This window comes from Sparus aurata, chromosome 10 (genome assembly GCF_900880675.1).
Source record: "Sparus aurata chromosome 10, fSpaAur1.1, whole genome shotgun sequence".
Taxonomy (NCBI): domain Eukaryota; kingdom Metazoa; phylum Chordata; class Actinopteri; order Spariformes; family Sparidae; genus Sparus; species Sparus aurata.
Genome location: NC_044196.1, coordinates 7,002,020 through 7,017,093, shown reverse-complemented (window position 1 = coordinate 7,017,093; position 15,074 = coordinate 7,002,020). Strand labels below are relative to the sequence as shown.

Below are 15,074 nucleotides of genomic sequence, written 5' to 3'. Positions count from 1 at the left end.
AGATTTCCATAAGATATTTCCTGGGGTGAAATTCTGCAGGTGACGTTATCAGTAAGTCAGATTTTGGTGGCCTCCCACCTACAATCTCACCTCGCCACAATGTGACAACTCTTAAAGGGATATTCGTGAATTCACTTCATTACTTGGGCCATGTCCATGACAAACACAGGAAATGTGAGAGTATGGTACGTAGCTCATCAAGAAAACCTTTAACTCTTTTAAGCTGATTTTAAACTGATGTAACAGGGATACTTTCTACCTTGAATAAGGAATAGTTATTGGTTGTAGTTAATGGTTGTTGTTATTGGAGCTCAGATCCCACTGACTCTGACATACCCTCTCTGCACAAGAACATTGTTTCCATGTTTACATACCTGTATTGAAATGTCCCATGACATGACAGAGTAAACACTCTTATCAGTGAAACATGCAGATTCTTCATCAGTCAGTATGTTCCCTCACAGTACCTCAAAATAGTATTATAATAAGATGGTTCTGTTTCAAAGAAATAAAATCAAATATTTCACCAACATGTCAGGACACACTGTGTAGCTGCATCAGGTCAACTCTTTGTTATCAGATCATCCTCAGTCTGTTATTCGACACCTTTGTTTTTTCAGTTTTCTGTTCTGTGTTTAAACTGTCAGCTCTCTTCACAGATACAGCAGCTTTGAGGAGAAACATCTGATAGAAATGAATCTCAACAACCGAACTGAAAGCAACAAAACAAAACACAACTTTCACTTCAGCCAGTGTTAAACGTATCCAAAAGTCATGACTGAGTAGAAGTAAATATATCAAATTAAAATAATATTTTTGTAATGTTAAGGACCCTCTTACAGAAATGCTAGCAGAGAGGGTGTGACGTATTTAAAAGGATGCTCAGACATCAGATGGAGCAACAGTGGTACCAAAGTTTTATTTTGAAATCAAAGAAACAAACAAGTAAAAAGTAGCAGAAAATAAAAATACATGTGTGAAGTACAGTAGTGGGTAAAATGTACTTAGTTACTGGATACAATCACCTTTCACAGCAGGTTTCAATATAACATAACTTTGTGTCAGTACAAATCTTTTATTTTTATGATACCTTTTCCTGTCCAGTGAAAAATATTCATTTTTATACATTTTTCACCAGAAAGTCACACTGAGATTACAATCAATTGCTGCAGTCATACAAAAAGAAAACACAACATATAACACATGATAAACAATGATGAAAGACAGTGACAACATGAGAAACAAAACAACATTCCTGATGATGCCTTTTAGTTTACAATCAGAGAACATACATCCAGCTTTATTGTTTACTCTGTGTTTGATGCACAGAGGAGTGCTTTACTCTAACCTTGTTGAATCGTTATGAAGTAAACTTTGAATGTCCAGTCTCATGACAGAATAAAGAAAAATGGCATTTACATTTGTTACCTATAAACCTTACTTTCTTTCTCAGGTTACCAATTTTTTTGTCTGTCTTTGATCAAAAATAATACATTTCTAAAGAGACATGATTTTAAGTGATGGGCAGATGAAGCAACATCTACTGGCTTTAAAACATAAAGCAGCCATTAAACACTGAGACTGAACATGTACAGTCCAAGAAACCTTTGTGTTGTTAATTATGGAGCAGATATATTTGTTTAGAAATGCTGAGAATTTATGAGATCGTTCACTGGATAAAAACATAATTATGACACAATAACAGTGAATTTAACACCATAAACCTCACAAACATAACAACACTGTGTGGGTCGGTGGTGGTGAGATTATTTCTCAGGAGTGTAAACAAACACAGGACATTCTGTCACTTTCAAAATCACAAACAGAACAACAGTTCTCACTATTTAAAATACAGTAGGTAAGATTTTAACTGAAACTATTTCAAAATAACACAAAAATCAGTAAAAAAAGGAAAATGTTAGAATACTGCGAACAGGTAAGCAAGCAGGACTGTTTACTTTCACAGGTTTAGTTTCATTCAATCAGCTCATGTTTTGCAGTGTGATTGGAAACTTGTGTGATTTTGTTGAACATATTCTAAAGAGGTCAACACTGACTCTAAACCTCTTCAGTTTCCTGATTAAAAACCGTCTCTGACTGACTCTTACATATAAAACCAAAAAAACTCAGTTTGTCATCCGTGTGAATTCTAACATAATTAAACAGTTTGGTCACTCAGTATCACAGATGAGACTGGGTTTGTTGGTTTAAATAAGTTGCTTTGTTTTTCCAACATTAACTTGGAAACTTTAATACATTTCGGTGTTGTTTTTTCAGGGAATATTTATATGAAATGGAGCAAAAACACAATTCTTTTAAGTGGCACAAAATAAAAACAAAAAATATAGAAACTGAACAGTAAAGACATTCATGTTGATCTAGGAAATTAAAGCATAAATTCAGAGAATGCCATCCAGAAATAATGAGCTTTTTCAATACTTCTTATCGTCGCTGCTCATCAAATTGTCTATATATAACTACTGAACTTTCCAGGTCCAGTGTGCAGGGTGTGAAATGTCGACGCCTAAGCCTGGCATCGTTTGGATCCTTGCTCTAGAGGAAGTTGCCAGATGTTGGACTGCTGTTGGTTGAGGCTGCAGTGGACTGGTCATGGTGCCATAGTGAGACCACTGACAGTGTAAATGGCAGGGCTGCTGTGGAAACATGTTGATGTTCTGTTGTTGCAGGATCTCCTCTTTCTCATGAAGCTTTGACTTGACACTCAGGAACTGTTTCTCTTCATCATCACTCACAAGACATTTTTAGAGGACTGCTTGGTCTTCCGAACATTTTTTTCTTTCCACTGTGTAAAAACAACCAAAGTGCGCTTATTTCTCACAGTAATGTCTGATGGAGCCAAAAGTCCATTTAGACAGAGTGTTAGCTGTTAGCATGTTGCTGCCTGAAGTTATTGACTCTGTTTCAGAGAGTATTAGAGTTGTATACAACATCGCAGTCTGAGCACTGTACACTGTACTTAATGTAACGTTACATCTGATAGATTGTTAAGGAAAGCTGGGATTTGTTTTCATGACAGTGGTGTCCAAATAAGAAATGTATATATGTATCTCTATATAATATTGCTTTAAATGTTATCAGATGCAGCAGTGTTTTAAGACAGACAGGGGAAATAAAAAGAGGAGAAATGTGTGACTAACCGATCTTTTTGTTCTTCAGACATGTGCCAGTAACAACAAGTACAATGACAGCAATGACAGCAATGATAACTATAAACGTGGAAAGAAAACCTGAAAGAACAGAGAAACAAGTCAGGATTTGTTCTTCACTTTGGGCTTCAAAGATAACATTCATCCATTTTTCAAATATGGATCATCTGTTCAGGAATAAGGTATAAACTTAGAGTCGGTCCCACTGAACCTGTCAAAGACCTGAAACGCTGCTCTGACTTTAGGAGGCAGACTGTTCTCACGTGATAAGAGTATTTTGATTTGACTGGCATTAAATAGTGCGAGTTTAATACTGAACTGATTCCTGAACAGGGTCAACAGCCGTCCAGCAGATGGTGCTTCAAAACCTGACTGCTGAACAATTCACCTGTTTAATGACACACTGATGATATCTGTGTACAGGAAGCACTTACCACGGGCTGGTGGTGGCTCTGTGGATGAAAATAAAATGAAATGTTAAAATGTGTGCGATAACATTAGGGCCAACAAGAAGAGTTTCTGTTGAGGATACAGAAAACATTTGTTTAAAAGGTCCATTGTGCAGGATTTGGTGCCAGAAAGAAACAGAGAGACTTTAAACTCAGAATTCCAACTTTTTGTCAGAAGTTTCTCAATTCCTTTTTTTTTTTTTTACGTAAGACCCAATCCTCTTCTGTAAGTTGATGGTAAGTCAGGCCATCTGCTGCTTGTTTGTGGCGACCAAAACAGGTATTTTTGTTTTCTGAACCCTAACTGAACCAAAACATATGCAGAGTTGTAACAACAGAAACATTGAAAATATAATCTAATATTTTCTCTTATTCCATTTCAAATTGCTTCAGTTTATCTGTACTCACCAACAACAAGTGTAACGGAGCTTCTTTGCAGTTTGGGAACAGAGCAGGTGTAATTTCCTGCATCCTGCTCAGTGACGTCGGTCAGTTTTAGAGAAATGTTTCCTCTGGTCATCTCATCTTGGAAGAGAGAAGTTCTACCTTTGAAGTTCTGGTCCTGAGAAACTGGATCATCCCCCCTACTTCTATAGACGTGGACCAGGGCTGAACCACGTCTCCATTCCACTGATAGTGTTGTTACATCCAGTGGAGGCTCCAGGTGACATGGAAGAAGGACGTCATCACCGACCAGGGCTACGATTGGTTGATGTGAACCAATCAGCTGTGTTTCAGCTGCAAGTAAAACTGAAGAACAAACAGAAGACAGGAGCACTTTATTATACATGTCATCAAATTCAATGAATTCAGTTTGTCATTCTGACAATCAGAAATCATGGTTTCCTGCTCACACACACTCAGTGGGCAGAGGTGGGTTGAACGGCAGCACAGGTGCTCATTTAAAAAGCAGGAAGCAGGCGCCAGCGCTCATGTGCATCAGAAATAAGGGTGACAACAGGCTGGGGAGAGTAATCTAAAATATTCATATATCAAAAGGTACGCAGCATTTTGTCAGCTGTTATCTCCTCTGGCTGAGAAGAAGACGAGGAGTCAGAGCAGGTGTGACGGAGGTGTCTGATGAGAGGGTGGTGAAGGATGGATGTGTCAGTTTTGAGGTACTTTACTTTAGTATCTTCATGTCAAGACTCCGACTCAAGCTCATCAAACAAACAGCAGCTTACTGTCTGTGTAGTTTAAACAGTTCTGAGTTTTTCTTTCTAATTTTTTTCTCAGTCAACATAACATTCTCTGACCGGACCATGAATAAAATATTATTGTTAGGAGCAGTCAGTAAATCAACGTACACTCTTGTTCTCAATGTCACATTTGGCCTTTACTGAAGGACGACAACAGAATGATCACAAATTAATTTGGCCTCAGACGAAGGTTTTTCTGTTGTGCCGTTGAAAATTGTTTTGCCCTTCTGCTCCAGTGAACCCCTGTTCACCTGTCATAAATCAAAGGGCATACCACACCTACAGATCACATCACACTATCAGACATCTGATCATCATAACTATCATAATAACCTCAACACAGTATATTCCAACACATGACCAGCATAATTCACATCAGAAAATGCATGATGTCTCAAAATAATTGTAAATCAAGGCAAATCTGCAAAATGTATTCAACACTCTGGCCCGTAATTGACCATTATACAGCAATTCATACAAATATACATTCATAAGGAGCCATAATTTATAAGTAATCATCACCATACGTTATCACTGTGATGACTGTAAACACAGCAACAACTTGGTATTGGAAAAGATTCCTGTATCTCACCATGGGAATTACAAAGATACAATACCTTCTTAATATTCTATACATGTTTCATCAGACATCATGAAACTGCTGATCAGTTGTTATATTGATTCATACACTGAACCTGAACTTGACTGATAGTTGATGCAGAGTGAACATCTTCACATGCAAAAAAAACGTACATTTGTGAAACACCAGTGTTGAGGATTACAACACACATGAATAAAAAGAAATCAGATTTCTGATTCAAATTTCTTCTCTCACAGACAAGAAAACAGGCTCATTTTAGCTTTAAAGCAACATTAGTTTAAATCTGAGCTCTGCCATGTTCATCACATGATTACAGGTCAATATAAATGCTCAGAGTGAAGTCTTCAGCTACAGAAGTGCAGCAGTTTACCTTCAGAATGAACAACAACTGTCTGTGTGAGTAATAAAAACCTACCTATAGGGTTCATACAGGTGAACAGCAAAGCCAGAAACATTGACTCCATCATCCTCCACAGATCATGATGCTTCAACCGAATTATTCAAAGTGGGTGTACAGGTTTACCTTACAGGGGAGGAGTTCAGCATCAGTGCAATGTGTAAAAATGACTGAGTTTGGTAGCAGAACATGTTGGGATGTGTCTTCCAGGTGAAACTCTCCACCCACTCTTAGACTAGGTTGAGCTTATTGAACATCCTCCTTTCATTGTATTGTTTATTTGCGCTCACATCCTAGATGAAGAAATACAATACACCCTGATGTGTGGTGTGTCAGTGTTTGAGTTCTGCATATAATCCTGCCAAACAAGTGCATCTCTCCCAACGACATGAAAATGAAATAAATCAGTGCAAGGAACAAATTAATAGCTACTTCAAAATATGTTGGAAATGCAATAATCATAATGGATCAAAAATGTTCATTAAATATATGACTAACTAGACTATAGGGGGTTTCAGTAACTACAGTAGGTTTCTGTGTTGTCGTACTTCAGCCCATCAAAATATCCAGACCTCCCTGCTGTGCAGATGTAAAGGTACAGTTTGCATTGCCCTGTTCAATTCAAAATAATGGAGATATTAGAGCCACGTCAGTGTCACTGGTTGATCTGTTCATATCACTGGGAGTATTCTGTTCTGTTTCCAAGAAATAAAATCAAAGATTTCACCAACATGTCAGGATACACAGTGTTACTGCATCAGGTCTGCTCTTTGTTATCAGATCATCCTCAGTCTGTTAGTGGACACTTTTGACCCTTTTTTAAAATGTTGGATCCTGTTCAAGGTTTGAGTCTCAACAACCGAGCTGACAGCAACAAAACAGAAAATAACTTTCACTTCAGCCACTGTTGTAAAAAGTACCCAAAAGTCATGACTGAGTAGAAGTAAAGATATTAGTTAGAATAATATTTTGGTAATGTTAACCAAAATACTTGCAGAGAGGGTGTAACTATTTAAAAGGATGCTCAGACATTAGATGAAAAGTGGAACCAAAGTTTATTTTGAAATCAAAGAAGCACAAACAAAGTATTTACCAAAAAAGGTTGGAGATCCCAGCTGAAATACAAAAAAGGGGAAATCACTGAACCAGCCACACATTGGGCTGTCGCAACCAATTATCTCCTCTAAACTGGATTACCGTGACCTCCAAACTACACTACAAACAAACTAACCCAGCTCTGAAAGACAGGTGGTGGAAAAAGGCAAGAAGCAGACAAAGGGAAAAACATCACCTTCTAATGTGAGCTGGGCAGTGGCTCCAGAGAGAGTGAGACTTCCACTTAATCCTACTTGAATTCTGTCATCCAGAATAACACCTGTACAACTGTGTCTTCCTGGAAGATAAACACACAGACAAAGGAAGAGAGGGCAGCAGGGAGCAACAAAGGGAGAGAGACAGAGAGAGAACTGGCAGAGGGAGAAAGAAAACAACCAGTACAGGCCCACATCAAACAGTCAATTGAAAAGCGACACATACAGATAAGACTGAAGTATAAGTAATAAAAGCAATTAAATGTCCGAGTATCAAAAGTAATTTAACAGATGATTGTTAATTGACTACTTATTGCCGTTTTTTTCTTTCTGATGATCAGAGTCAGTGTGTTTTCTTATTTGATTGTTAATGAATAAGCTTATTGATGTACCACAGATGCAGAGTGTAATCCAAAACGTAACTAAAGTTAAAATAAATATAGTGGAGTTAGTATAAAGTACAACATTTGCCTCCAAAATACGGAGTGGAAGTAAAAAGTAGCAGAAAATAAAAAATATTCATGTAAAGTACAACTACCTCAAAACTGTACTGAAGTACAGTACTTGAGTGAATGTACTTTGTTACTGACTACAATCACCTTTCACAGTAGGTTTTAATATAGCAGAACTTTGTGTCAGTACAAATAATTTTCACCTGTTATTTATACGATTATAACTTTTCCTGTGTAGTGAAAAACATTTTTATTTTTATACATTTTTCACCAGAAAGTCACACTGAGATTACAGTAATTTGCTGCAGTCATACAAAAAGAAAAGACAACATATAAAACATGATATACAATCAGAAAAGACAGTGACCACTTGAGAAAAACAACAACATTGATGAAGATGAAGACATGAGATGAAGAAGATGCACCACTGTACGTTAAACTACTCAGCTGGGTGTAAAGGAACGTGACATTAAACATCTACAGCAGTAAAATGACACATACACATTAATGCAGCAGGAATATTAATCCACAATCATACAATATCAATTCACTGCACTATGAACTACTTTTTACATTAAGTACATTTTGCTGTTACTGATAGTTTGATGGTGGTATAACATATTCCTTAGGTAGTATGTGGCTCGGTTTAGAGGTGAGCTGTCACTACGAAGTAAACGTTGATTGCACAGTGTAATGAAAGAATAATGAAAAACAGCATTTACATTGTTTACCTATAAACATTGCTTTCTTCTCAGATAACCAACTATTTTGTCTGTCTTTGATAGAAAATAATAACATATTTTTAGCGACGATGAGATATGATCATAAGTGATGGGCAGATGAAGTGACATCTGGTGGCGTAAAGCAGCCATTAAAGACTGAGGCTGAACGTGTACAGTTCAAGAAACCTTTGTGTTGTTTATTAATTGATTATTAGTGTAATATACACTTCCTCACATGGGGTACCATATGTAGTGCGTTTTGCAACATTAATATGGAGTTTTAGGTTAAATTTAATAATAATTATCAATAATAATTCATGATTATCGGGGATAATGATCAATTATGATAAATAATAAGATCCAGTTTACATTCAATCACTTCAAGGCACCTTGAAGAAGGGAAAAGCTGGCCAGTTCACCAAATCAGTCTCAGGAAAAGGTACTAAACTGTTTGTAGTTCTGATTAATAATTAACATAATAACTACAACCAAAATGACCATAACAGCTAGTAATGGTCTGTCGCCCTGACCAATAGTAGCCCAAAGCTGAATTTGTGCCTAGGTGTGAAGACTGGGGAATTCTGGGAAACTGAGTTCAGTTCAGAGTCCATTTTGAAATCCACAGTGAACGACTTTATCTGTGAGTCCCAACAGTAGGATTTGTTTAGAAATGCTGCATTAATATAGATGTTGTAGCGCAATACATTACAGTAAAATGGACCTCAATATGTTCTAACAAGATTAGATATATAATATTTTTGTTGACGTGAAATATTGTCACTGTGAGCTCATGTTTTTCATTTAAATGTTTATATTTATGGGATATTTCATATGAGTCACACAGGTTCAGAGAGAAATATATATTAACTTACCCTTATTTTTATTAAATTATTACCTGATATGAAGAATAATGTTACATATGACAATGTATTTCTAATATCCATCGTGATATTTCTAAGTTATTCTGCCTCCTTTCAGATCCACTGATGTGCCAATAGCATCGTTTAGCCGACAAACTCTCAACATTATCACATTTAAAGCTTCAGACATCATCAGTTGACTGTTATTCTTCATACAATCTCTGGCAGAGTGAGTTGAAACAGTGACTGGGACTCACGGTTTCCGTATCATCTGCATGCAATTATGCATTGTTAAGAGTTAATTTCTCCGGAGAGGACTTAGTTTCATAGTCTAAAGAAAACAAGTGATGCAAACTTGCTGTAATACATTTGAATATGTTGTTTATATTACATAATTTAAAGATTTATGTTATAATTCAATGAGACACATAATGTATTCTCCACCGAATTAATGTTAATGTCAATGATATCACAGTGTTAAAGAAAAACTCATCATCATCATACTGAAAATATTACAAACACTAAAATAATAATTCAAAAATATATTGAAAATTGACCACTGGGTAATGGGTCCACATGTTACTTATGCTTGAGAGTAACAATAGCAAAAATTCATTATAGTTATTTATTTACTTGTCTACACAATTACCCATTGGCTGTTACAGTCTCTAGGGTGGACCAAAGCACCTATCGTCTCTTTTTCGAGATAATAGCATGAAAAAAAGCCTCAGTGATCACTCTTATTTTTGCCATTTTTTCACCGTTCAATCATGGAATACTGTATTTTGGTTGCTGTGTAATTGAAATGGATCTGGTGGACAGTTCGGATTAAGATGGCAGTTTTTGTAGGCGTTTGATGCACTACTGAAACACATAGATAACATTGTTTTTTTGATTGCTTTACAGGTTTTTAAAACAAATCGATTTTACAGTGTAGAAAACCTACAACTCCAGTAGACACTGCTGATTACAGAAGGCAGGCCCTTATAAAGTCCATCAAGTGTGCTGTTTTAGAGGAGGCCCCTGATGAGAAAATATTTGAATGGAATAAAACCTCTTAAAATTTGGTCGCCATCAAACAACAATAGTTGGGCTCAATTACTTACTGTCCCTGGTGTTTCCCATGTTCTTCAGTCTCAAAGTCTCAGGCTTGCTCGTTGTCCTTATGCCTCTTTTCCTTTCTTCTGTACCTAAACAGTACAAACAGATTATTAATCTTTCAAAATGGCTAATTTCTGTTATTAGCCTCATCAAGGCTAGATGAGTAAAACTACTTTCTCAAAGACCTCAATCTGGAGTGTTTTAATCATCAAAGTCCAGAACGTACACTTTATAATATTAGCGCTGGCTGATCAATCCTACCTGTCCGATCTGGTGTTGGAGGCGCATGACTGCCGCTTGGCACCGGTTCTCCCTCACTGGTCAGCAGCTGCTCCTCAGGGGCTACAAGACAAAGTGTCTCACACTTAGGTGGTGTCACAACATACTATTTGCAAAGCACTTCATATCAACAGGTTATAAGCCTCAACACAACACAGTTCCTCATCTTGATTCCTCTAGTGCTTTGACGTTTTACTTTAATTACATCAAACGGACACTTTATTGACTTGGAAATGTATCTTATCTTATTCAATTCACGTTCAAGTGTGAAAACGGCTGCTCCGTATACGCTGAATTTGTTTATTATTATGAATAAACCGTGTTCACGTTCAGACAAATGACACGGGAGTTATAATAGCATATTCATTAAAGGATCCAGTAAAGGCATCACTTGTTTTACTCACCAGGATCACTTGGCTCTGGTGTAGTGTCTGTGGAAAAAAAATGTGTGTTATATTGTGTTATCATTACACATAAACAACTGATAAACAGTGTGAGTAAATAACACGTTATGACTGAAAATTTTTACTCACCCTGATCTGTTTTTTGCTCTGTGTTTGAGAAAAAAATTCCCAGAAAAAGCAATTGTTATGATAACAGATGAACAAGTATTAGTTAATAATTCAATAAAAGTGTGCAAAATTGTGAAAAAAAGCATACATTTATAACAATATAAGTGAACAGAGAAGAAACGTAAGACTTACTGGTAATTTGACAATAACAGTATATAATGGTAGCAATGACACAGACAGCAAGCAGAGAAAGGATACCACCAGCAAGACCAGCTATGATGACCGCTGAAAGTATAGAGGAAATTTGTCAAGATTTGTTCTTCACATCTATTCATTTAATCCACGAGACTGGAAGCCAGTTTGACAGAAGATTTAGGGTTTACATTTACATTTAGGGCATACATAAATAAATTTGTCACCAGAAAGAAACCACAACATATCCCCATCCATAAAGTAAAAAGAATAAATAGAAACAATTTTCAAGCCATCATAGCTGCTATTTATCAATTGATTAAAAAAGAACATTCACATAACACAAAATATAGATATGTCACAGATAAACAATTAAATGAAACACTACACTGTCCCTAACTCATTTTGAGTAGTGTACCTTTACCCCCAAACTGCACTCATGTGTTTCAGAAAATGTATATAGTCCTAACTTGTTGTGTTGTCTCATTAAACTGCAGTTCACTGTTTAGCCCTTTATGCCACTCTGAGCAGAAGCTCTCTTTCGTCACATTTTCTGTCGTACCTGATTTAGGGACGGTGGTCTTTCGGTTGGAGAATCCCTACAAATAATGACTTCACCTGTTATCTCAGACCACACTGATAAAGGCAAAACTTTTCCAGCTGAACAAAACTCAAGTACTTACTGTTGTTCTTTGGTCGATCTGTCACTACAGGAAAAATGAGGGACAGAATGACAGAAAAACAAAGTTTTCTGAGTACAAAGTATAAAGGCAGAGATAAAACTATTGCCAGGTTTCTATTCAAATGTATTTCACATTTTGATCGAATAACCAGTAAAGGAGACATTCATGCACGTTTCCATCCACTGCTGTTATAGAAATATTAGGAGTTTGATCCAACTACTTTTCGTTTATTAAAACATGAATACACATTCAAAGCCGTGCTATCAGTAGGAGGAGGAAAGAGAGGACTTTTGAAATAAAGGTAGCTGAAATAAAGCTGGAAGCTTGCCAACTGTACATCTAACACATACTGTACCTTAGTTGTAACACTGTATGTTTCTCTCATTCAGGCTTGACTCCAGTATCCTTATAAAAAATGCTCTACATGAGCAGTTTTAGAACATTTTGAAATGAAAAAGCATTTACTTACATTTGGGTGTCATGCTGGGGAATTGAACCACTTCTTCTTTCTCAACTGTTGACAAAAGGTGACAAAGTTACCCAGGAATATTTCATCATCATTCTGAAAATGTTTCAGAAGCATTAACTCGAGCTGACTGATGGTATCACCTGTGACACAGCTTGTCAATCAGTGCGTTGATTATAGTGGATGAATTGTGAAGTCATATCTAAGGTCCGTCCTATTTACTTTACATAATAAACTTATGGGATTTTATTTTATTGTTCCTTTTAGTCTCAGGTGTTGCCAGGCAGTTAGTGCTCGGGGAAAACGTTTTATTTTGAAAGCAAAACACATAAAAATAATGGGAAATATATTAATGGTTGTTTTTGGATTTTTTGGTAAGTGACTGTTGTATAAGCAGGATAATGCCCTTCAAGGAGTCCATGAAAAGATTTATAAATGACACAGTGATCGAACCATCCAACATGCAAATAGGTTAATCTGGGTTGTAAGAATTGACTTCCTGGTTATGCAGACGTTAAATGAATACTTAAACCTGTAACAATGATAAAGACAAAACTGTTACAAACTGTTGAACAAACTTAACTACTTACCAGATTTCTTTGGCGGCTCTGTCAGAGGAAAAAAGGCAGAAGTACACTGCATCATATACATATACATACATACACTACATATATATATATATATATATATATACATACATACACATATATATATATTATATATATATATATATATATATATATATATACATACTAGATTATATATATAATATTATATATACTATATATATATATCATACTATATATTATATATAATATATCTATATATATATACATATACATATATATGTATATATACTATATATATATATATATATATATATATATATATATATATATATATATATACATATATATATTGATAAATATATACGAAGATGAGATTGGTCTGAAAACATTTTAACAGTAGTTGTGTGATCAAGTAGTGTATGAGATACACTGCACTACTTACCAATAGTGAGTCGAATCTCGCAGGATCTTCGCCTTTTTCCAACTGAGCAGCTGTACGGTCCCTCATCAGCCTTCGTAACGTTTGTGATTTTCAGAGGAATTTTCCCCTCTGTTAGACTACCATCGCTCCCAAGAGACGCTCTGTTTTTGATGATCAGTTTCAGAAAAATCTTTACTTCTGTAGACGAGGGCACGTTCTTTCTTGTTAAACTTCCATTCAAATTGTTCTATTGTCACATCTCGTTTAGGATGGAGGTGGCAGTCCAAAGTGACGTCCTCGCCTACTGTAGCTTCAACCTGGCTCTTTGGCAAATTATATGGTGGTTCTTTAATGAGACACAACATAAATCTTTTCATCATTTTACCTCATCATAGTGCATTTCCCCTTTACAACAAGTAAAAGAGCGAGATTTGGAGGATACCTGCATGAACATAATACAGTTAGTAAGACAACTATGTTTTACTTGCCTTCATTCTGTTTGGGATCTGATTAGTCTGTGGGGGAAAAAAATTAAAGAAAAAATCAAACATGTGATTACATTCTACATGCAAATCATACACAAATTGTTCAACTTTGGAAAATAAGATGTAAATTATCCTGGCACTTAATACAAAAACATGAATGTCGAGCACGTCAGTATATTAACCTCCAGCACCTCTAACTGGGACTCTTCTATTAGATTAGAAGAATATATTGCTGTTGGAGATGCTAAAGCTATGAGGTAGCTAGCTGCACAAAAATTAGAGAGAAAGTGCAGCCAAAATTTCTCAGTGCTAACATGCTAGCTCAACTGCGTTGATTACTAATTATAGCCATGTTCACTGTTTATGTTCATCAGATAATATATGGTGTTTTCTTACCTGTGAGTGCAACCCTTGGTGAGTGAGACTTGAGGTAGTTGAATACAGTTTGTGATGACAATGACGTGCTAAAGTCACAACTCACAGCCTTTGAGCATGTCGCTAAGCAGCTATCTAACTCAGTAGCACAAAGCACACAGCCCCTGAGCTCAGTAAAAGAGCTGCTAAGAGAGCAACCCACCCTTGTAGTGGCTAACGATAGCACAAAGCACACAGTCCCTGACCCAAAGAACAAGTGAGCAGCAGTCGCGGCGACTGTCGTTCAGCCACTTTGTGAAAAGACTCCAGCAGATTTGAACTCACTGGTGTCTTCTTGTAAATTTGGGATTGAGTACAAAACATTCAGATGTGTCATTCCTTGTGAAAAGTGTCAGTTTCTTCGAGACATTATCGTCGGAAAAGTCTGTCGTCGCCGGACTTCCTTAAAAAACATCTCAATTCTGAAACTTGTTACGTTCAAGGGAACCGTACTAACGTTGTGAAACGCAGTCTCAACAGATTCTTAATTATTTGGGTCTGCTTTGAAATTGGCAAACGTTATACATGAAAATATTCATGTTTACATGTTTTTCCACATGATCATTTCCTCTTATCTGTCCTCTCTTCCCACTTGAGTGAAAATCCAGCGAGTCGTAAAGAACCAGTTTCATATCAGCTGAGCAGCAATTAATTAAATGTATATATCCACCAGAGTTTCAACAGACACATTTAGGAATTAACAAATTGTCAAGCTCACCTTTTTAACTGATTGGTTGATCGACACATTTTGAACTGACCACACAGAAGTTTTCTGTAAGACTGAATAGGGTTTAC

At 36.3% G+C, this 15,074-nt stretch overlaps 1 protein-coding gene across 1 annotated transcript; it reads right to left on the bottom strand.

Moving 5' to 3' along the window:
• Nucleotides 1–3,153: 3,153 nt before the first annotated feature.
• On the bottom strand, nucleotides 3,154–13,701 carry LOC115589319 (uncharacterized). Its single transcript, XM_030430165.1, has 11 exons — nucleotides 13,402–13,701; nucleotides 12,981–12,998; nucleotides 12,394–12,438; nucleotides 11,925–11,948; nucleotides 11,242–11,334; nucleotides 11,071–11,088; nucleotides 10,942–10,968; nucleotides 10,520–10,600; nucleotides 10,264–10,347; nucleotides 4,163–4,366; nucleotides 3,154–3,248 (listed from the first exon to the last, which is right to left on the bottom strand). Exons 3-11 carry the CDS (start codon nucleotides 12,404–12,406, stop codon nucleotides 3,154–3,156), a joined length of 639 nt encoding a protein of 212 aa, XP_030286025.1. The 5' UTR covers nucleotides 12,407–12,438; nucleotides 12,981–12,998; nucleotides 13,402–13,701.
• Nucleotides 13,702–15,074: the final 1,373 nt, after the last annotated feature.

Excerpts from the sequence above, each read along its gene's own strand:
- LOC115589319 (XM_030430165.1), bottom strand. Across the intron at positions 10,348-10,519 it reads TCCAACACCAGATCGGACAG|GTACAGAAGAAAGGAAAAGA; the intron begins GTAGGATTGATC and ends TGTACTGTTTAG. Across the intron at positions 4,367-10,263 it reads CATGGGAAACACCAGGGACA|TTTTACTTGCAGCTGAAACA; the intron begins GTAAGTAATTGA and ends TTTGTTCTTCAG.